General features: G+C 42.4%; 1 protein-coding gene across 2 annotated transcripts in view; it reads left to right on the top strand.

The window, feature by feature from the left end:
• Nucleotides 1-4,154: 4,154 nt before the first annotated feature.
• Nucleotides 4,155-22,837, top strand: part of SEC24D (SEC24 homolog D, COPII coat complex component) — a 91,386-nt gene continuing 72,703 nt past the window's right edge. For both annotated transcript variants that reach the window (XM_050946263.1, XM_050946262.1), the window contains exons 1-4: nucleotides 4,155-4,274; nucleotides 8,140-8,333; nucleotides 12,659-12,785; nucleotides 22,674-22,822. In XM_050946263.1, coding sequence (XP_050802220.1) covers nucleotides 8,183-8,333; nucleotides 12,659-12,785; nucleotides 22,674-22,822 — 427 coding nt within the window. In that variant the 5' untranslated portion in view covers nucleotides 4,155-4,274; nucleotides 8,140-8,182. The remainder of the gene's footprint in view (nucleotides 4,275-8,139; nucleotides 8,334-12,658; nucleotides 12,786-22,673; nucleotides 22,823-22,837) is intronic.

Genomic DNA, 22,837 nt, shown 5'->3' with positions numbered 1-22,837 from the left:
AGGGAACCGTAAAAAAGAGAGCGGTAGTAATTTTAAAGTGTCTCTGATGGAGTAACAGAAGAGGCACTTCAACAGAACAGGGCACTGAAGCAGAGTCACCAAACTGGGGAAAGGGAGGAGATAACAATATAAATAAAAGGACCCCAAAATCCTGAGAGGACCCAGCTTCCTGTAAAGAACTGGTACTAGTTATTTGGGTTGGGACATTAATCAGGCCTCAAGTCTAGTTCTTTCTTAAAGCTCCTTGAATATGACCTGGCTCTAGAGCTCAGCTACCTCCACAATTTATATTTATTAACAGAAGCCTAGTCGTATATGATGATTCTGTGCCAGGACCCATAACTGTGGCAACCAAAACAACCAGTCCCATCTAGCTAGTTACCCTAGAGATCTAGCTCTTTGGACTGGTTATGCTAGTGACAAGTGATCAAGGGGGAGACTGCCCTTCCCACTGGTTTATTCCTGAGGGGCAGAAGGGAAGATACCTAAAGGTCTAAAAGTTGCACATTAAGTTAAGTAGCACACTATGACGTAATTTGCAAATAAATATGAAAATATAAGATCGTTTATAATAATAGAGAAAATAATGTCCCAGCTAGAGGATTCAGTGAACATTTGGAGCCAGGGATCAAAGAGCTTGGAAGGGAAAGCTCCCTTTACAAACAAATCATTGGCCAAGGTAGAAGTCCTCTTTCTTCTCCTCCGCCTACTTGAAGGCTGTGTACTATATGCTGTGAGATATGGAATCAGTCTGTCTTATAGGAAGCTTTCATTAAATAAAACTACAAACTTTACTACAGACACGAACAGGCAAGCTTCTGCACATCTTCAATACCAGCTTTGTCTCTTTTTTTCATCATGGACCACCCCTGCCTGGAACTCTATGCAATTTACAAAGACATCTACTGGCCAAATAATGTACTGCAAGTAAGTATATCACCGTGGAAACTGCAAGGTATGTCTTGCAAAAGATTAAAGGAAAGATCTCTCCCTATACCAAACTATAGGAGTACCACTTGGAGCAGTGAAGCATCTATTAGTCTTCAAACAGTAATCCTTTCTGCAAGGTGCAGCCTGATTTATGATTCCCTCAATCTCCAGAGGCCTTTTTGATCAATTTAAATTGTTTCACTGGGTCTGTTTGGACTTTTTAATCTAGGTTCTCTTTAATATTGTCCTAAAATTATACTTTTTCATTGAACCAAGGTCTGTTTGCTGCTGGTAAGGGTGGTATCAGATTGGCAAGTGGACCATGAGATCATCCCTATATTAAGGGTCTCTGTTCATGATAGGTAGGGCCCTACAAAATTCCTGGTCCATTTTGATCAATTTCACTGCCAAAGGGTTTAAAAATTGGTCAATTTCACCTTTTCAGCTGTTTACATCTGAAATTTCATGATGTTGTAACCATGGGGTCCCAACCCCAAATGTACCCAGAGGTGGGTCCTGTCCTTGCCCACACCAGCAGGGACTCACAGCTAGAAGCCCCCTGGCTGAGGTGCTCCTGGCAGCAGTGGGAGATTGGACCCACCTTCACAAGCCTCCTCCAGCTGAAGGAACTTCCAGTGCTGCTGCCCAGCACTGGAGCTTCCTGAAGCAGGAGCAGGCACTCCCTGTGGGTCTGATCTCCCCTCAACCCCGAAAAGCAGAGATTTCCTGTCCCTCCCCAGATCTGCAGGGACTTGCAGAGAGGAGACCGCCAGCTGGGACACTCCCAGCAGCAAGGGAGAGATCAGATTTCATGAGGAAGGGCTTATTTCACAGCCTGTGACATGTTTTTCATGGCCATTATTATTCTGACCAGATGGATATGTGTAAAAAAGACATGCTGGGTTGCAGGCAAGAAACAGGGAGAGACTGAGACCAGAATAAGGCCAGATCTATATTAAAAAGTTAAATTGACCCAGCTATGTCACTCAGCAGTGTGAAAAATCTACAACCCTGAGAAATTTAGGCTATGTCTACACTCGAGTCTGCACTGCACCATCAGAAATTTTTAGCGAAGCTTTTGATATGGTCTCCCACAGTATTCTTGCCAGCAAGTTAAAGAAGTATGGGCTGGATGATTAGACTATAAGGTGGATAGAAAGCTGGCTAGATCGTCGACCTCAATGGGTAGATCAATGGCTCCATGTCTAGTTGGCAGCTGGTTTCAAGCGGAGTGCCCCAAGGGTCAGTCCTGGGGCCGGTTTTGTTCAATATCTTCATTAATGATCGGGAGGATGGCATGGAGTGCACTCTCAGCAAGTTTGCAGATGACACTAAACTGGGAGGAGTGGTAGATATGCTGGAGGGTAGGGATAGGATACACAGGGACCTACACAAGTTAGAGGATTGGGCCAAAAGAAATCTGATGAGGTTCAACAAGGACAAGTGCAGAGTCCTGCACTTAGGATGGAAGAATCCCATTCACTGCTACAGATTAGGGACCGAATGGCTAGGAGGCAGTTCTGCAGAAAAGGACCTAGTGGACGAGAAGCTGGATATGAGTCAACAGTGTTCCCTTGTTGCCAAGAAGGCTAATGGCATTTTAGGCTGTATAAGTAGGAGCATTGCCAGCAGAGCGAGGGACGTGATCATTTCCTCTATTCAGCATTGGTGAGGCCTCATCTGGATTACTGTGTCCAGTTTTGGGCCCCACACTACAAGAAGGATGTGGAAAAATTAGAAAGAGTCCAGTGGAAGGCAACAAACATGATTAGAGGGCTGGAGCACATGATTTATGAGGAGAGGCTGAGGGAAGTGGGATTGTTTAATCTGCAGAAGAGAAGAATGAGGGGGGATTTGAGAGCTGTTTTCAACTACCTGAAAGGGGGATCCAAAGAGGATGGATTCTCAGTGGTACCAGATGACAGAACACAGAGCAATGGTCTCAAGTTGCAGTGGGGGAGGTTTAGGTTGGATATTAGGAAAAACTTTTTCACTAGGAGGGTGGTGAAGCCCTGGAATGGGTTACCTAGGGAAGTGGTGGAATCTCCTTCCTTAGAGGCTTTTAAGGTCAGGCTTGACAAAGCCCTGGCTGGGATGATTTAGTTGGGGATTGGTCCTGCTATGAGCAGGGGGTTGGACTAGATGACCTCCTGAGGTCCCTTCCAACCCTGATATCCTATGATTCTATTATTATTTCCCTCATCTAGGGCCTTAGGGATCAAGTCACCATTTAATCTCCTCTTTAATAAGCTAAATAGATTGAGCTGCTTTAGTCTCCCACTTGAATCATTCTTGTAGCTATTTTCCGAACCCGTTCCTATTTTTCAACCTCTTGTTGATACCAGCACTGGATATAGTATTTCACTAATGATTTCACCAGTGATAATATCACCTCCCTACCCTTACTTGCTAGTGCTGTTTCCTTACTTATACTCCCAAGAATCACATTTGCTCTCTTAGTGACAACACTGCCCTGGGATCTCACATTCAGTTGATTTTCTACCATCACCCACTGATTGCACAACCCTACTCCTACCAAGCAAACCGCACCTCTCTGCCCACATGTAGCCTGTCATTGCTGTGCTTTCTGCAGGATCAGAAACTATGTCTCTCAAATGTTAGTGTCTCTCACAATATTGCCATCCCCAAGTGTTCTAAAATCTTGAGCAAAACCTCAAAAAAACCACAAGGCTGGTTTTAAAATGAGCTTTTAAAAAACAGAGTCCTTCTACATGCCTTCGGGTTTTGAGCCAGCTGCGGGTCATGTTGTCCAGCTCCCCACCACCCCCCCCCCCCAGCCAGACTCAGTAACATCCTCTTTAAGCATAAGCGGAGTGTCTCAGGACTCCAGGAGCTGGAACTTTCAGGAAACGCCAACTAGCACGACTCTGCCGCTTTCTACCTCTCTCCCTGGGTTAATGTTCATTCCTTTTCCCCTCCTGACAGCTGCACTGCTCCACTGCAGGGAAAGCACAAGGCAGCCCCCCTTCTGCACCACTATCCGCACCCCAGCCCACTGCGGCTCCTCTGTCCTTCCTTCCTTCTCCAGTCCTCACCCCGCTCTGCAGGCAGGTGAGGGCGGCGGCTTCAGAGTTGTTACTGCGCCTGCTCGGCCTCCTCTCTCGGGCATGCGCCTGAGTGAGGGAGCATGGTTCGAGCTGAGCTGTGTGCGGCGGCGCGTGCCCGTGGCGGCTCCCGGCGCGCGCTGTTAGACGTGGCAGTTCACTGGGCGGCCGCGAGCGGAGAGGAGCCGGGAGCTTCGCGCCGGGGACAGCTGCTGTGTGACCGGCCCGAGCGTGCGAGCCACAGAGACACGGGGGAGGGGGGCTGCACACGGTGCACAGGTAATGGAAACCTGGGGCAGTCGTGGGGAGCCGGGTGTATTATATGCACACCGCAAGTGGGTGCAGCCTATAGACTGCCTGTAAGGGTGCAGCAGGGGCTGCGTCCTAGGTACACAGCATTCGGGGGGGCTTGCAGGATGGTGCACATCCTATGTGTACAGCGTGGGGGGTGCGGCATGAGGGTGCACCCGGAATACTCACCAGTCGGGACTTGGTGGTGCAGCCTATATACACGTAACTTGGAGTACAGTATGGGGTGCTTCTTATATGAGCACCACTGGAAACTTGGGGAAGGAGTGGATGCTATCTATATACATAGCATTGGAAGTAGATAGGGATGCATATACAGAACTGGAGACCTGGGGGAAGAGTGCATCATATATATACAGTATTGGGGTTTGCTCAAAACACAGAGTTGGAGTATTGTGAGGGACTTGCATCCTGTATGCACAGTACTGAGGAGCAGCAGAGTGGAGTGCATTATACACACATCCCAGGGTGAGGGGAATGCATCCAGCACTGGAGAGCAATGAGATGGGGTGTATCCCGTATACTAGGTAACAGTATGATCGGGAGCATGCACCCTACATGCACAGAACTGGGAGGGAGCCCAGGTGAAAATGTATATCCTACATGAGTAACCCAGGTGGGGTACCAGTGGAGGAATGTCTCTCATACACAGCATTATTAAGGAGGAGATGCACAGTACAGTAAAATATACACACAGTCTTCACTGCTTTCAGCTTGGACTGTTGTCTGTCTTTCTAGTGTGTAGTATACCAAAATTGTACTAATTGTCTTAAGTTTATAAGGTGCTAGGGGCAGGGAGCCTGCCTCCCTCTATGTATTGTACAACACCTAACACACTAGCACATAAATAATAAAAATAACAACCAACTCCCTTGCATTGGGTTGAGAGTGTTTTTATATTATAGTTATAAATCCATGATCTTATAGCAGCACCTGTGTGGATGGGCCTTTGTGCTTTTCCAGAGCCACATTGATTTCAGTGGAACTCTGCATGGGCACAGCAGTTATCCTGAATGGACACAGCTGCAGGATTGCAACTTAGCCCTACTAATGTCATTTGAATTAGTGAAGTGTTAGGGAGGGTTTGGGGAAAGACATAATAAGAGAACAGAGAAGATAAAACTTTTTTCTATTTATATTTATATGTAGGCATATCAATAGAGAAACTTGTGAAAAGGTCACCACATGCAAGAGAAGTCCCCTGGTTTCAGAGGTGATCTTAAAATTTTCTTTGTAGTTTCCTGTACAGTTTTGTACATCTCTAATTAAAGTCCAGCCTGAACTAGTGGATCATTTTATGCTAGTATCTTGGGTAGTGTTTTGGAGCAGGTTTCACTGTATATTCTGTATATATGTATATGTGTACGAGGGGGTTATTTATGTTACATATGAAATACAGTATGAAATGAGTCAAATCGGTAAGTTGGCATTATGTTTATGTTTGAGAGTCCCTCTCCTTCTTACACAGGCTCTCTTTGGTTTTTTTAATGTGTGGGAAGTTTGACGTGGCAAATTTTTTTTTTTTTGGTGGTGGTTGTGGTTTTGTTTTTTTGGTGATTAAGTAGTGGAGGACGTTGTTTCCCTTAGATTCTGTCGGGGCTAAGAAAGATGTTGGCTGCTGAAACCTTCTTAGAGAGAACATTTCCTACATACTGGGAGTTAGTGCTGACTGTTAGGTAAATCTATTCTAGAGTGACCAAAGCTCGTGTTGCCACGTCTCTCTCTGCTGGGGAAAAAAAAAAGTACTACTGGCAACAAAGCACTCTCTAGGCTTTCTCTCTTTTCAAGCTTTACCTTAGTAGCTAAGGAACAAATGATAGCCCTGTCATCTTATCTGTTTGGAACTGCTGAACATTCAACAAAAATATCTTAAACAATTGGGGAATCTTGTGCATAGGAAAATGGTGAGCTTTCACCACGGGACCGAGTATAAGGAGATCTGGGACTTGTTCCTGGCTTAGCTGCTAATTTCCTGTCTAACCTGGGAAGGATGCTTAGGCAACATTTTCCAGGAGTGCCCATTAATTTGGAGTGCTTATTTTTTGTGTGTGTATGTGTGTGCACAACTTAAGGGCCCTTGGGTGCTGAGTACTCTCAGCTCTTCTTAACTTCATTTGGGGTTTTGGATGCTCAGTATCTCTGAACAATCAGTCTTATGTTGGTTACCAAAAATCAGTGGATTTTATTTTTTCAAATTTTGAGCTTACTCTCTCTGGTTTGGTTTCTTCTCTCTGTAAAAAGGGGATAATGATAATTACCTAACAGGGCTGGGTAAGTAAACAATTTTAATATCAGTAAAACATTTTCACATCCCCTAATGAAAGGTGCTATGTAAATGCAAAGTAGTGTTATGAAATGTGGTAGTCTAGCTCAATGCACTATGCTTCAGAGTTTATAATATTCATCTTAATTTTTAGCCCTACCCAGGGAAAAGCACTGGTAAGTACACTTGTAAACAAGACCTTCCTGTAACAAACAAATGCCCACAGTGTTATTACAGGTGAGATCCAGCTTTCAAACACAATGAAATGAAATTCCTGGCATCAGAGGTCTAAAGTCACATGTGGGTGTTGGTTTTTGTTTCTCTTTAAATCAAATGTTAATAAAACAGTAGGGGCGGAAGAAGGAGAGAGTGGCAGCTGAAGTTGCCCTGTGGGAACCCCTGGGAACAGGGTAGCAACTTCTTGTCTTTGAAACACTTTTATGCATTTGCTAGGAGGATCTGTGTTCTGATGATGTTGAGCAAGTTTGTCTGGGCGATCAATGGAAGAGAAGATTGAGTCTGTCAGAGTAAAAAGCAGAAAGATAAAGGAAAGCAGGGGTTAGATAGATAGCTGGTTGGCTGGCTGGGATCTGTAAAGGCTAACTGGAGGGAGCCTGCCTGGCTGTGAATATCAACCCGGGGTTGGTTAGGAAGCAGGTCTCCTGTACCCTGTTGTGTTTATTGAGCCTCCCATGCCCCATTGTCCAGCCTGCCTCCCCGTGACCAGAGGTGGGGAGGTCTGTAAGGAGCAGAGCTGGGTAGCAGGGAGTCAGGCTGAGCAATGGGGTTAGGGAAGCATTGATAACTGAAGTAACTGGTGTTTGACATACTTGCCGTCTTCTCTTGGAGTAATAAAAATGGCTAGGACAAAGAAAGCAAATAACTTTTTGTTCTGCTTAAATCTGAAAGGGGGCCAATGCCTGAGCTGTAGTGCTAATGCAGATGAGTGAGACATTCTGGGTTCGCAGTTATAGAGATGAATTCATTCGTGCACTGTAGGCCCTTTGCTCCAGCTAAACCAGCATAAAAGGACCTTGAATCCTCCCTCACTACTGGGAATAGGCCCGGTTTATGAGGCTCACTGCACAGTCAGCTCTATGCCTCTCTCCTCTTCTGCAGACACCCTGATGCAAGGGGTGTATTGGGGTAGGACAAGTAGTTGCCGGAGTGGTCCTGCCCCATCCTGATTCTGCTTTTCCTGAACTTCCTCTGTATCCTGTGGGATCTCAGGTGTTTGGGGAGCAGACCCACAGTCCTATTCTTTTGGGGCAAATGTAGCTCATTCTCTCCCCCTCCTAATAGAAGAGTGTAAGGAATTTTCTTCTACAGAGATCACTACCCAAAAAACCAAACCCCAACTCTGTAAACTTTTCCCCTGGGATGGAGTGACTATGTCCAGATAAATTAAGTGATTTGTTCAAATTCACACAGAAGGCCGTGGAAGAGACGGGAACAAAACTGTGCTCTTCTTGACTCCCAGTTTGTGTTGCCTTAAGGTTTTCATTAGTAACAAAAATGTGAGTCTTCTAGGATGCTATGGAGTAAGAGTTGATGGAAATCTTTCCTTTACAGACTTGTAAGGGAGACTCCCATTTGGAATGAGAATAGTAACGGAATGAGCCAACAAGGTTATGTTGCAACACCTCCATATTCCCAATCCCAACCTGGTATTGGGGGGTTTTCTACAGGCTTTGGACCACCTACTTCTTCACCTCTTTATGGGCATTATGGTGTCTCAACCCTATCATACTCGGCACCTCAGTCAGGTAAGGCAATACTAGTGTACTGTGTGCTCAGAGCCTGATTGTTAATTGTCTTGCATCTCATGTAATCATTTACACCAGTCCAAAAATGCTCCTTCCTGATCTGGTGCAAATTATAAGACAATATGCAGATCAACAAAGAGGCCTTTCGTGTATACTCACCCGGTATGTTAATTTTGCTTTGCAGGGAACAGTAAGTTGTACTTGTGTTTGGATACCACAGTGATAAGAAATGCCTAATATATGCAGAGAGAAGGAAAGAGCTAAAAATCTTTTCTGAAAACAGAAGTATGTTCTAAGCTAACCTCTTTGATGGGAGGTGGTCACTTCAGAAATGAGCTGTTTTCTGCTGTAGAACCAATAATTGATTAAAAAGATTAATGAGATCCTAACCAGGATCTGGACTGTGAACATCCAGTTGGTACTTTACTCAGTATTGTACTCATTGAGATTGTTTGTTTTTTCTTTCTGTGGTGGGGTTGGTTAAAAAGAAGAAAACATAGGCTAGCCATCTGATCATATATGAGCCAACTGGCTTCTAATAGGGAAAATAACCTGGCTAGTTTTTATAGGCTGGGTGGAAAGTTGCTCATTATATCTCAGTATGATGTGTCTACTGATTAATACATGGTAATTGACAGACATCAGATAGAGCAAAGCAGGACAAACATACAGCTGCAGTCAATATTTGTAAGTACACATATATCAGGATACAAAACTCAAAAAAAGATTGCCAAACTGGGGCTCCAGATTTTTTTAGAAAGTAAGAGTATGTGATTGAACTTACATAGGGTTGATGCAAGAAAATGACCAAACATTTATAATGGCAACCTATATAAGACCTGATTCTCAACTCGCTGCCCTGTGTAAATCAGGTGTAATTTCAGTGAAGTTAAAGGAGTATATATTGGAGAGAAAGATCAGGGCAGTAGCCTTTAACCAAAGAGTAAGGCTTAAAAAGTGGGGGAGGAAAACTTAACAACATTGATGGGCAGGTTACTGAGTCGGCGAAGGGAAATGACATACAAGTTTCGGCCAACATAAGAATGGCCATACTGGGTCAGACCAAAGGTCCATCAGGACCAGTATCTTGTCTCCTGACAGTGGCCAATGGCAGGTGCCCCAGAGGGAACGAACAGACAGGTTATCATCAAGTGATCCATCCCCTGTCACCCAATCCCAGCTTTTGGCAAACAGAGACTGGGGACACCATTCCTGTCGATCCTGGCTAATAGCCATTGATGGACTTATCTTCCATGAATCTGTCTAGCTCCCTTTTGAACCCAGTTATAGTATTGGCCTTCACGACACCCTCTGGCAAGGAGTTCCAGAGGTTGACAAAGTGTTGTGTGAAAAAAATACTTTCTTGTGTTTGTTTTAAACCTGCTACCCATAGGCACTGACTCCATGGGTGGTCCGGGGCTGGAGCACCCACAGGGAAAAATTGGTGGGTGCTCAGCACCCACTGGCAGCTCACTGCCCTCCTGCCGAGCTCACCTCCACCTACGCTCCGCCTCCTCCCCTGAGCATGCTGCGTGCCTGCTTTTTTCCCCCTAGCTCCCAGCGCTTGCGTTGCGAAACAGTTGTTTCATGCGGCTGGGAGGGAGTGGGGAGGAGGGGATACACAGTGCGCTCAGGGAAGAGGCGGGGCTGGGGCGAGGACTTGAGGAAGGGGTCCAATAGGGACAGGGAGGGGGCGGGGCCAGGGCAAGGACTTTGTGGAAGGTGTTGGAATGGGGGTGGGGCAGGGAAAGGGTGGAGTCAGGGCGGGGCCTGGGGCGGGGGGTGTGAGCATCCACCGGCGCCGGGGAAGGTTGGCGCCTTTGCTGCTAACTATTAATTTTATTTGGTGGCCCCTTGTTCTTGTATTATGAAAAGGAGTAAATAACACTTCCTTATCTACTTTCTCTATACCACTCATGATTTTATAGACCTCAATCATATCCCTCCTTAGTCACCTCTTTTCTAAGCGGAAAAGTCCCAGTCTTATTTCTCTCTCCTCATAAGGAAGCCATTCTATACCCCTAATCATTTTTTTTGCCCTTTTCTGAAGCTTTTCCAATTCCAATATATCTTTTTTGAGATGGGACGATCACATCTGCATGCAGTATTCAAGTTGTGGGTGTACCATGGATTTATACAGAGGCAATATGATATTGTCTGTCTTATCTATTCCTTTCTTGATGATTCCCAACATTCTGTTTGCTTTTTTGACTGCTGCTCAGTTTGAGTGGTTGTTTTCAGAGAACTATCCACAATGACTCCAAGATCTTTCTTGAGCGGTAACAGCAAATTTTGATCTCATCATTGTATATGCATAGTTAGGATTATGTTTTCCAATGTACATTACTTTGCATTATTGCATAAATTTCATCTGCCATTTTGTTGCCCAGTCACCCAGTTTTATGAGGTCCTTTTTGTAGCTCTTTGCAGTTTGCTTGGGACATAACTATCTTGAATAGTTGTGTATCATCTGCAAATTTTGCCACCCTGTTTACCCCTTTTTCCAGATCATTTATGAATATGCTAAATAGGACTGGTCTTAGTACAGATCCCTGGGGATCAAAACATCAGAGGGCAGGGAGAGTACATATTAAAATAGAAAAGGTGTTTGAGCTGTTCTTTTAGTCATTTATAGACGGTAGATAAGAGACGGTTATAAGAAGATGAAAACTTAGATTAGGATTTACATTTTTCAGATATTAAGCAGGATCAACAGCAAAGTAGAAGGCTGATTTCTTCATATTGCACAAGATTGTATATGAAGTTTGTTGAATAGCCTGTCTACTTTTCTTGTTCTCATGAAATGAGTGACAGGAACAAATTCAGTCTAGAGTGAGGAGCCAGGACTCTATCAAATGCAATACAACCTTTATACCAAGACTAAGTTTGGCCAAATGAAATAGAAGAACCTCTAGAAATGAGAAGGTTTTTTATTTGGAATATTCAGAGGAGAGTACCAAAGTTGGTAGCCATCCAAACTGTAATTTTAAGGAAAGTTAACCTAAAAGAAAAATAATCCAAGACACACTGATTGGAACATGTTACATTATTTTTCTTTATAACTTGTAATCTCTGTATAGTTGATCAGCAGTGTGGACTTCTCAGTGTTTAAGAAACACTCCTACTGAAGGGATACTGGATATAGGTGAGCTGGCATTCTTAGGATAAGCCTGTGTTGTCAAGCTCTTCCAGTTTTCTGAAAAGCACTGTCTTACTGAGGAAAACTTAACCATCGGTGTTTGTTCTTACTAAAAAGCTTAATGAGGAGGCTAGGAATTCCCAAATAAGCTTTCAGTATAAAAGTGCACAGGTACTTTCCTGCACTAGTTTGGAGGCTCTCGCTTCAGGATCCTTTTCACTTTCCTACTCTGTTTTTTTTTTCTTACCTACACAATCTGTTTCCTTCTGTTTGTCCTTCTCCTCTTCTCCACATTTTTCCATTGTACTAACTTTGGGACAAGCACCTGCTGCCAACCAAGAGGGGTAATGTGAGATTCAGCAAAATAGAGTGCTGTCCTGAGGAGAGACGGCCAATGAGAGGGCAGCATGAGTGAGGGGGCTTGGGATCTGCTGGAGAGGAGGTATTTAGAAAAAGGAGATGAAAAGAGGCGTCACTAACGTAAAAAGAGGATTTGCTGAGCTAGCTGTATTAGAGGAAGCTGAACCTTGAAGGGCAGCATGCAAGGAGCCTGGCTGCAAGGAACATAGATCGTATACCTGGTGAGGTTGACCATTGGGACTCTGATGGGGGTACAGTTTGGGAAGTGGGGGTGATCCTCCGAAACTGGACTTTGAAGACAGGGTGACGAGTTGTTGATTTCCCCCTTGGGGTGACACAATGTGTTGAAAAAACTTTTTATTGTCATGGTAACTTAGTTTATTTTCCTAAGCAAGTATTTGATGTTACCTTACATTATTTATATATTATTATTATTTTATTTATATTATTGTTCCTGTCAAATTTCTGGATTTACCCCTTTATAGAGTTTAAAATGTAAGGTCATCACCATAGCCTAGCTGAGGCCTGGGTTGCTATTTATCATCTGTGCTTGTTAGTGTATATAAACTAGCATCCTTGAAAGCAACAAAGGAATGGGAAATGTTGAAAAAGAGAGGAAGGTGAGAAGGAAGTAATAAATGGTGAGCATTGTTGATAGATTTCTTTAATTAATTTCTGTGCCTGGCTCTGAATTCATCCAGTTTTGGCTATTGATATTGAAACCGTAATTCATACATCTCCTGATTGTTGTGTTTAAGTCCCCATTTAATGGGTTTCATGCATTTTTATATCTATTATAAACGTATTTAAATGTGACTTATTTTAGGTATGTTGAAATCTACTGTGCCTTTTGGGTCCTCTGCTCCTGATGGATCTGCACCTCCTGGCACCCGTCAGTATAGCCAGGCAAACTTCCAGAATGGCCCCCATTCAACTGGACATCAGCCACACAGGTGATTTTCAAGAAATAGCATGAATCAGATCTAACTTTTTCTTTATGTATTGTTTTCGTAGCTGATCCATAGGTATTCAGCCATTTCTGATCCATCTAACTTGGGGACTGTTCAGTTTCCAGGTTTAGCTTTTAAGTGGGTTGAAACTAAATTTTGGGTCACAAGTTGCTTTGAAATGGTCAGCCAGTCTTCTGGGGATAGGAAAAAGGAGAAAGGGTCCAAGAAGGAGTACGTAAATTTTAGAGCTGTTGATTAATCACAGTTAACTCATGGGAGGATTTGATTTAAATCACTAGTCAGGAAGACTCGATATAATCATGGATTTCTACATAAAAGTGCATTCTTATTGGTTATAATAACCTTAATACATATTCTTCGCAACTCAGAGATAGATGTAGGTTTCATTTTGAGAAGGTACACACTATACATTTTTCAGTGATTTTATTTTGAAAACTTCAAAGTAAGTTTTACAGTTATATCAGAAAATGAATGATTGTTTGGTTATTTCATTTAACAAAGGTAATTGAAGCAGATATTTATGAAGTCATTGGGAGGTGAACTATCTCCAGTTCAACAGGTTAATCATTAATATTTGGAGGATTTTCTTGCCAAGCTGTATTAGGAGGAGAACATCACCAGACAAACATTTAAATAGTTTTATTTAACTAAAACAACAACGTTATGTATTCTGGATTGTTTTCTTCAACAGCAAACATAATATTTTAACAAAACAAGCATATGAATTTTTGAATTTAGTTAAACATTCAAGTTTTTTAAAATCAGGTTTGTTTTTGTTAAAATTCTTTTTAATTACAATAATTACATGAAATATTTTTAAAAAATAATTAAATTGACCATGTCAGCCAGATCAACATGAGAAGCTTAAAATATTGGTTTTTGCAGCTAACTCAATCATCATCACCTTCATTTTTCTGTTTGCTCATAATCTGGAAAAGAAAAACAAGCTTTACTGCTTTTTCAGGTCCCAAACGATTTCTCAATAGTCCAAAGGAAGAAAATATTCTTTCTGCATCGGCAGAAGAACCTACTGGTGTTAAAAGTGACATTATCACTGTGAATCAGGCCTGCACAACATGCGGCCCACGGAGCCTCACTGTGCGGTTTGCGGGGGGGATTCTAAATCCCCCACACACGGCGCTCTGCAGGCAGCCCAGAGCCCTTTAAATCCCAGCTGTGGCCGCGAGTCAGAGGGTTCTGGGCTGCCCGCAGCAGCGGGGAGCCCAGAGCCCTTTAAATCCCAGCTGCGGCGGAGAGTCACAGGGCTCTGGGCTGCCGGCAGCTGCGGGGAGCCCTGAGCCCTTTAAATCTCAGCCGTGGCCGGGAGTCAGAGGGCTCTGGGCTGCCCGCAGTAGTGGGGAGCCCTGAGCCCTTTAAATCTCAGCCACGGCCGGGAGTCAGAGGGCTCTGGGCTGCCCGCAGTGGTGGGGAGCCCTGAGCCCTTTAAATCCCAGCCGTGGCCAAGAGTCAGAGGGCTCTGGGCTGCCCGCAGAGATTCCCAGCCGCGGCTGGGATTTAAAGGGCTCAGGGCTCCCCGCGGCTGCATGCAGCCCAGAGCCCTTTGAATCCCGGCCCGTGGCCGCTGATTGCTCCCTCCCGGGACCCCTGCCCCAACTGCCCCCCAAGACCCCCACCCCCTATCTAACACCGCTGGTCCTTGTCCCCTGAGATCCCTGCCCCTAACTGCCCCCCAGGACCCCACCCCCTATCTAAATGCCGCTGCTCCTTGTCCCCTGATTGCCCCGTCCCAAGGACCCCCCCCAACTTTCCCCCAGGACCCCACCCCCTACCTGTCCCCTGATAAACCCCTGGGACTCCCATGCCTATCCAACTGCTGTCTGTCCCCCTGACTGCCCCCCTGAACCTTCGTCCCATCCAACCCCCCTGCTCCCTGTCCCTTGACTGCCCTCACGGAACCTCCTACCCCTTCTCCAACCCCCAGCACTTTACCGTGCCACTCAGACCAGCATGTCTGGCTCCGTGCAGCTCCAGACACATTGCTGCCATGCTCCTCCGCGGAGCCCACAGCCCCCCCGCCCACGCCAGCACCTGCCTTCCAGATTTGAACACGTCAAAATTCAGGAGTGCTCAGGCTCAGTTTGGGCAGCTGTTACTTCATTTCTCCCAAATCAAATATACTGATCCACTGTAACTTGCTGTAGAAGAAGTAGGATAAAATTGAGCAAGAAATGCTTATTAGGACTGGAATTGCTATTTTCAACAGCCATTGCCTTTTTGTTTGTTTAAAAGGAAGACAGTGATGTTGCATTGGCAAATTCCCCATAGAAGGAAAAAGTGGAACAAAAGAATAATAAAGGCACCTCAACTTTTTCTCATTTATGGAGAACAGTCTTATAATATGCATCCAGATATCCTCCAGTCACACAAGATGAAAATTGTTCCACTTTACTGCAGCTCTGTAACCATATGGGAACCAATCCTGTCTGTGTTTTGTGCACATCCAAAATTCCTGCTGAATGACCTGCCGTGGGAGCGTTACCAGTGACCCAGGGCTGGGGCGGCAGGAGGTGTATGTGTGGGGGCACTGGTAGGGGGGAGCCCAGGGCTGGGGCAGCAGCGGGTTGGGGGGAGGGCACTGATGCGGAGGAAAGGGGGAAGCCCAGCGCTGGTGCGGCAGGGGGTGTGGGTCGGTGGAGGGAGAGCCCAGGACTGGGGCAGCAGGAGGCTACAAGGGGAGCCCAGGGCTGAAACGGGGGGCAGCCACATTTTTTTTTGCTTGGGGTTGCAAAAAACCTAGAGCCGGCCCTGCCGGGTTCCCCCAGCCGCCGGAGCGCCGGGCCCTTTAATTTGACCCTGAGGGCTCCCAGCCACCTCTTCAGCTGGGAGCCCCTGGTTGATTTAAAATAAAGTATCACCTCCCCAACCCCAGCCTTCCTTTTTGGCCCACAGCTGTTTTAGTGGGGCCGTGCTGGGGAAGGAGGGTTTGTTTCCACAGGGCTGGGCGGTCCTGAGGTGGGGTGTTTGCAGGGTTGGGAAGTTTCGGCCCTCAGCCGTTTTCTTTGGAGTAATATGGCCCTCGCCGCTTTACAAGTTGCGCAGGCCTGTTCTGAATCCAAGTGCTAAGTGACCTCCACCAGTTCACTGGTGTGACTTTCTTTAAAACATCATCAGCAAACACATATTTCTTGAATGGTTCACCCTTAGCTCTGAAGTGTATTATAGTTGGCATTATGAAGGGATGATTGCTGAATGTCCATGTCATAACCAACTCCTCTTCTTCAGCCGTTAAGGTTTGACCCGGTACCCGAGTATTGACAATATTTGCAAGAAAATGAGCTGGAGATAGTGCTTGTCTCATTGGTTTTTTTATTGCTTGTAATTTAACTCTGCCATTACATATTTCTCTTTTTAAGATCTCACTCAGTTGCTTCTAAATTCAACAGATTCAGCAATAAAACAGCCATTTCCCTGCTTTTTGTTCAAGGCTACAGAAATAGGCTTCAGGGTACTCAGCATGTATTCAACATTTCTCTTAAGCCCAGTGTTCAGAACTTTGGCTGTGACAGTGCCATCTTTTTTTTTCATAATTTTGTTCACAAACCGTCATCAGATTAGGCCAGTTCTTGATATAGTGCTCAGAACAGTCCACTACTGAGTTCCATCACATGTCTTGTGGGAGAGTTAGCTTGGTTCCTCCCAGTTTTTCAGAGCAGCTGCTGCAAAGTGGTTGTTACGAAGTATTTTGCCATTTCAACATTAGCCTTTATTTCTGGAACACTGAAGTCTTTGGCTAGGAGGTGCATCAAATGAGCACTGCAATCATATGTTATTATCTTGGGACTTTCTTCTAAATTTCTTCTCTTCTTGGATACATTTGCAGCATTGTCGGTGACCAAGCTGTGTAGGAGACATTTGAATTTTTTTCACAGTTTGTTATAGCTTTTACTTCTACTTCTTGTTAAGTATTCTGCTGTGTGTGTATTTCCTAATGTATCAATTGTTTCTGTAAGGAAGACATTCCCTTCTTCTGTTATCATACAAACACATACAACAGGATTATTGTGGACATTGCTTCACCCATCAAGACTCAGGTTAACAATTTCACCCTCTAGACCTTTTGCACCCTGCTCAATTTCTCTTTCATTCACTTTATCCAGCAATTTGCATGCAACATCTGCTCTGTTGGGTGGACTGTATCCTGGTCTTAATGGCTGAACCTTGTTAATGAAGTGTGGGTTCTCAGTCATGCAGAAAGGAGAGTTTGCTGCATAAACAAACCAGGCAATTTTTTCATCAATTATATCTTTTTGTAATCTGCTGGTTCTCGTCACAAACTTAGCTGTGGTTGTTTTTGGATGATGGAGATTTTTTTTCTTTTTGCTACAGGTGGCTATTTACTGTGGCTATGTGACATACATGACATGACTGAAACACTGTAATTGGCAGATAACTCTGAAACTGCTGGTGATCTTGAAGGTGGATGGTTTTCAGAATCTTGTATGTTGAGGATGGATTCTCCTAAACAAAATAAGTCAATTCATTATTATTACCATACTGCTCATTTAGTATTACTCGTGTTCACTGACACTCAGTACTACTTTAAAAGTGAAATTGTACAAGGAAGATCTGCCTATTTCAACTATTTATTTTTTATCACAAATGCATCTAAAGTGATAGTTCCATAGAGTAACAACTGTATTTTTTTCTCAAACATAAGAATTCAAGAATAGTCCAGAAGGAAGACAGGCAGTCTTTAAGGAAGATGTATGAAATAAAAAAGTTTCTAACTTGAAGATCCTGCATGTTCAGAATGTTCCTTTCATCATCTTCAATGCAGCTTCCTCCTGAGAAGGAACACTTCTCATTATGTTGTTTCAGTCGGACAAACAGGTCTTGCATTTCTTTGTTACACGGTTTGTATTTTGCACACATCCCTGTCTTACCTTACAGATAGAGGAACTTCATTAAAATATTCCCAAACCAGGTCTCTCTTATGGCCTGCTGCCATTACAGGTTTTCCCTTCTAGTGAGAGAATGGTATGGTAGATCTCAAATCCGTGAAGGCTTCACTCAGAAAGACCTCAAGACTTCTGAAATATTCTGCTCAAATAGTTTCACTTTTGTTTCTACTGCCTGTTCCTCCCTTCTCACATTTATCTTCAGACTTCATCTCCTTGTCCAGATCTATTCCACCCCCAACAATCTTCTATTCATAGAACTTTTTGAAACTTTGCACTTTTAGAGAGAGGTAAGGGATTGACTCTCGGTGTACACAAATGTGCAGAGGGACAATAGGGTTGAGGTCTGTTATTTCTCACCTCCATATGTTGTTTGTTTATTTAAAAACATTTTTTCTGTTAACAAGCATGTTCTATCTGGAGACACAAATCCACAGTTTGAAAATTGCAAAACTAAGCATCTCTGACTGAGCACTGAGTCCTGTTGGGTAGATAGAAAGATTAACCTAAATAATCTGTACAGATACCCCTGGAGCCCCATAAGATTGGGTCTCTAATCCATGATCTATTGGAACTCATTTACAAAACTTTTCTTAAACATTACATGACTATATTGTCTCATATTATAGAATTAGAATTTATAATCCCTATTCCATGATATGATATCTTTGAGGTATAATGTATTTTAGCCTATCTAAAGATAGTTTTAATTTTTTTCTCAAAAAGCATTTTATCAAAACAATCCAATTTAAATAAAAAAATGATTTTTTTAAAAAATAAAAAAAAAATCAGAGTTTTATTCACCCTGCAATTAACTCAAAAATGTATTGTGATTAATCCCACTGTTAAACAATAGTATACCAATTGAAATTTATTAAATATTTTTGGATGTTTTTCTATATTTTCAAATATATTGATTTCTATTACAACACAGAATACAAAGTGAATAGTGCTCACTTTATATTATTTTTTATTACAAATATTTGCACTGTAAAAATGATAAACAAAAGAGAGTATTTTTCAGTTTACCTCATACAGATACTGTAGTGTGATCTCTTTATCATGGAAGTGTAACTTACAAATGTAGGGGTTTTTTTTTACATAACTGCACTCAAAAACAAAATAATGTAAAACTTTAGAGCCTACAAGTCCACTCAGTCCTACTTCTTTTTCAGCCAATTGCTAAGATAAACAAGCTTGTTTACATTTACGGGAGATAATACTGCCCACTTCTTATTTACAATGTCACCTGAAAGTGAGAACAGGTGTTCACATGACACTTTTGCAGCCGGTGGTGCATGGTATTTATGTGCCAGATCTGCTAAACATTTGTATACCCTTTCATGCTTCGGCCACCATTCCAGAGGACATGCTTCCATGTTGCTGATGCTTGTTTAAAAAAAACAAAAAACGTTAATTAAATTTGTAACTGAACTCCTTGGGAGGAGAATAGTATTTTTCCTGTTCTGTTTTACCTGCATTCTGCGATGTGTTTCGTGTTATAGCAGTTTTGGATGATGACCCAGCACGTTTGTTTTAAGAACACTTCCACAGCAGATTTGACAAAACTCAAAGAAGGTACCAATGTGAGATTTCTAAAAATAGCTTCAGCACTTTACCCAAGGTTTAAGAATCTGAAGTGCTGTCCAAAATCTGAGAGGGACAAGGTGTGGAGCATGCTTTCAGAAGTCTTAAAGTTTCTAATGCAGAAACTACAGAACCCGAACCACCAAAAAAGAAAATCAGCCTTCTGATGGTGGCATCTGATTCAGATGATGAAATGAACATGCACTGCTTTGGATTGTTATCGAGCAGAGCCCATCATCATCATCATCATGGAGGAATGTCCTCTGGAATGGTGGTTGAAGCATGAAGGGACCCATAAATCTTAGGCACATCTAGCACATAAATATATTTCGACACCAGCTACAACAGTGCCATGTGAAGGCCTTTTCTCACTTTCAGGTGACATTGTAAACAAGAAGCAGACAGCATTATCTAAGTAGGACTGAGTGGACTTGTAGGCTCTAAAGTTTCACATTGTTTTATTTTTGAATGCAGTTATTTTTTATACATAATTCTACATTTGTAAGTTCAACTTTCACGGTAAAGAGATTGCACTACAGTATTTGCATTAGGTGAACTGAAAAATACTATTTCTTTTGTTTTTTACAGTGCAAGTATTTGTAATCAAAAATAAATATAAAGTGAGCAATGTACTTTATGAGCAATGTGTTCTGTATTGTAATTGAAATCAACATATTTGAAAATGTAGAAAACATCCAAAAATATTTAAATAAATGGTATTGTATTATTGTATTATTTGTATTGTATTATTTTATTGTATTTAACAGCACGATTAATCACAATTAATTTTTTTACTTTTGATTTTTTTTTTAATCACTTGACAGCCCTAGTAAATTTTCAAGTAAACTAGGACCTATTCTTCTTTTCCCAACTTCTGTTTGGAACTGTTCTTAAGGTGGAAGCATAGGTTGCATAAACAACCCAAGATTATAGTTTAAAAATTTTTGTATTAAAAAAATTGCAATTAAAAGCTTTATTGTAATAGCAATAATTTATTCACTGTGCATATTAATATGCTACAGGTGCTGGGCTATTGGTATATTTAGGCGATTGACGGCAACTGGCTTTTGTCCTTTTTCTTGCAATAATACATCCATGCTGGGCACCAATAGACTTCTCATGTTCATTATTGTATAATAGTTCATTCTGCTTTTCAGAGGAACAAGTCAGACCAGCTGTTTCAAATGAATGTTGTGTTCTGGAATGGCTATTGGGGTTAGAAGTGTAAATCTGATTCACTGGGGGAAAACACTGATCTTTGGATTCCTGGATCAAGTAACTATCTAATGTAGACTGAGGAATAATTTGGACCAGGTGTTTCATACAACCTTTATGTAGGATATATTCCCTGAGTAGAGAATCACCTTTGACCTTTTTTTCTATGTCTGATTAGAAATGTAGAAATAGAAAGTGAACCAGCACTGAGAAAAGCGTTGTTGTTATTACACCGTTTTATCTCCTCTACTTGGAGGAGACAAAGGCAACAAACAGGTGTTAGAAATACCATCTGTTATAGAAATTACATTAATTTTCTGTATCAAGTTTTCTTCTTATGACTAGAACCTCTTGGTTTGTCATATAATGATGAATGCATTACATCAGTTACCAGCTAATAGAGAGTAGAAGCTTGTGCATGTCTGTGCATCAATATTCAGTTTGCCTGCTTAGCAGTTTCTTTAACCAGCTTCCAACATCACAGACAAAACTGAACAGGATGCCCTAAAGATATAATGAGGCTTTGTCAACTTCTTGGAGGCTGGTGGCTGCCTTCTCTTAGTATAAGTCCTGTGATTTACTTTGGAGAGGAAGGTTGATGTTTGGTGAGCTTTGGTGGATGTTTGGGGAAAGCAGAGTGAGGAGAAAGGGTTACAGGAATGAGTGGAACAAGAAGAGTGTAAAATGAAATAGGGAAAGGATAAAATGAAGATGGCGGGAGGGATAAGAAGGAGAATGTGGAAGAAGAGATATGAAGATGGAGAAAATTGACCATAGAGTGGTTCAGTAACGTAATTTGTAGTTTGTATAGTTATAGATAAAAATATATATGTAGGTGCCATAGAAAAAAATGAAAATAGCTTGAATAAAATGGCTTTCAAGGAGTAACAAACAAAAAACCTGTATGGTAAGTTTCTAAATTCTTAGCTGTAACTATTTTGGGTTGCATGTTTTATTATTAATTTGGTGCTGTCTAGCAGCAATGTCTTAGACATCAGTGAGTCAAACTACTGCTGTCTTCACATTTCTATTTTAGTTGTCATCCAGATTTTATATATATATATATATATATATATATATATATATATATATATAATCAATAGTTTCTTTTAAATAAAAATGTATTTGTGTGTGTTTTAGTTAGATATCTAAATTAGGAAGTTTGTTATTGCTAGTATTGTGGTAGAATCTAAAGGCACCAGCTCATATTAGAGCCCCATTGTACCATGCCCAAACACTTTTAGTGAGAGTCAGTTCCTGCTCTGAATAGCTTGTGGTGTAAATAGACAAAGGATGGGAGGGGAATGAGGGACAGGGGCTAGTGAGGTGACTGACCTAATGTCTCACAGCAGGTCAGTGGTGATAACAGGACTAGAACTTACACCGCCTGACTTTCAGTCCTTTACTTCATCCGCTGTGTGCTATGTACTATATCCTTATCCTATCCCTATGTACTGCACATATTCTCACATCAGAAAGAACTGGTATTGTAGTTCAGGACAAAATAGAACAAGATAGCAAGAAAACAAAGTTATATTTCACTTAAAGGAAAGAGAGGTCCCTTCATGTTCAGAGGTGAAGTGTGGTCAGAACAGTTTAGAAGACCAGAACAGCACCCACTGTTTCGCACACACAGGCTGTTCCTCTTTCCTCCGCATACAAAGATTCTTCAGCTCTCCCCCATTATTCCTCTCCCCCGCAACCTGATACACATACAAACTCTCCCCTTGCTAATACAGTAGGAATCTTCCTCATCCACCCAAAACTAAGGCTGTCCCCTTTTCCCCCGCAGGTGGACAAGTGAGCAGATAATTTGACATTTGGGTTCAGAATTTCAAAAGAACATCTAAAACTGCACCAGTAAAATCTTACATACAGATCCCCTCAGGTTTAATTGCTTCTAATACCTAATTAGGTGTGCAAATGAATATTTGCTTTCTGTATAGGCACACTGTTTCCTCTGTGTGCACTCCATTTCTGTTGTAATAAAAATATACTTTGTGTGGGGACAATCTGAGGAGATTCTTCTGTAATTTTGGCCCTTATAGTCAGTGGTTTCAGTGTCATTTGTGAGGAGATATTAGACTTTTTGGGTTGTGATTGGCTGAGATGATTTTTTTATATAACATAAATTAATTTCTCTTTTCAGGTTTCAAGGCCCTTCACCTCGCAACAATGCAGCACCTTCCTATCCCCCGTACTGCCCTCAGTCACAGCCATCCTATCCAAATAGTGCATCCTCTTCATCCACAACACAACTGGCTAATCAGCTCAGCAGCCTGCAGATAAATAACTATGGTAATGGTTGTGTTA

This window comes from Gopherus flavomarginatus, chromosome 3 (genome assembly GCF_025201925.1).
Source record: "Gopherus flavomarginatus isolate rGopFla2 chromosome 3, rGopFla2.mat.asm, whole genome shotgun sequence".
NCBI lineage: Eukaryota > Metazoa > Chordata > Testudines > Testudinidae > Gopherus > Gopherus flavomarginatus.
Note: the sequence above shows the minus strand (reverse complement) of the source record. Positions and strands in the feature narration are given on the sequence as shown.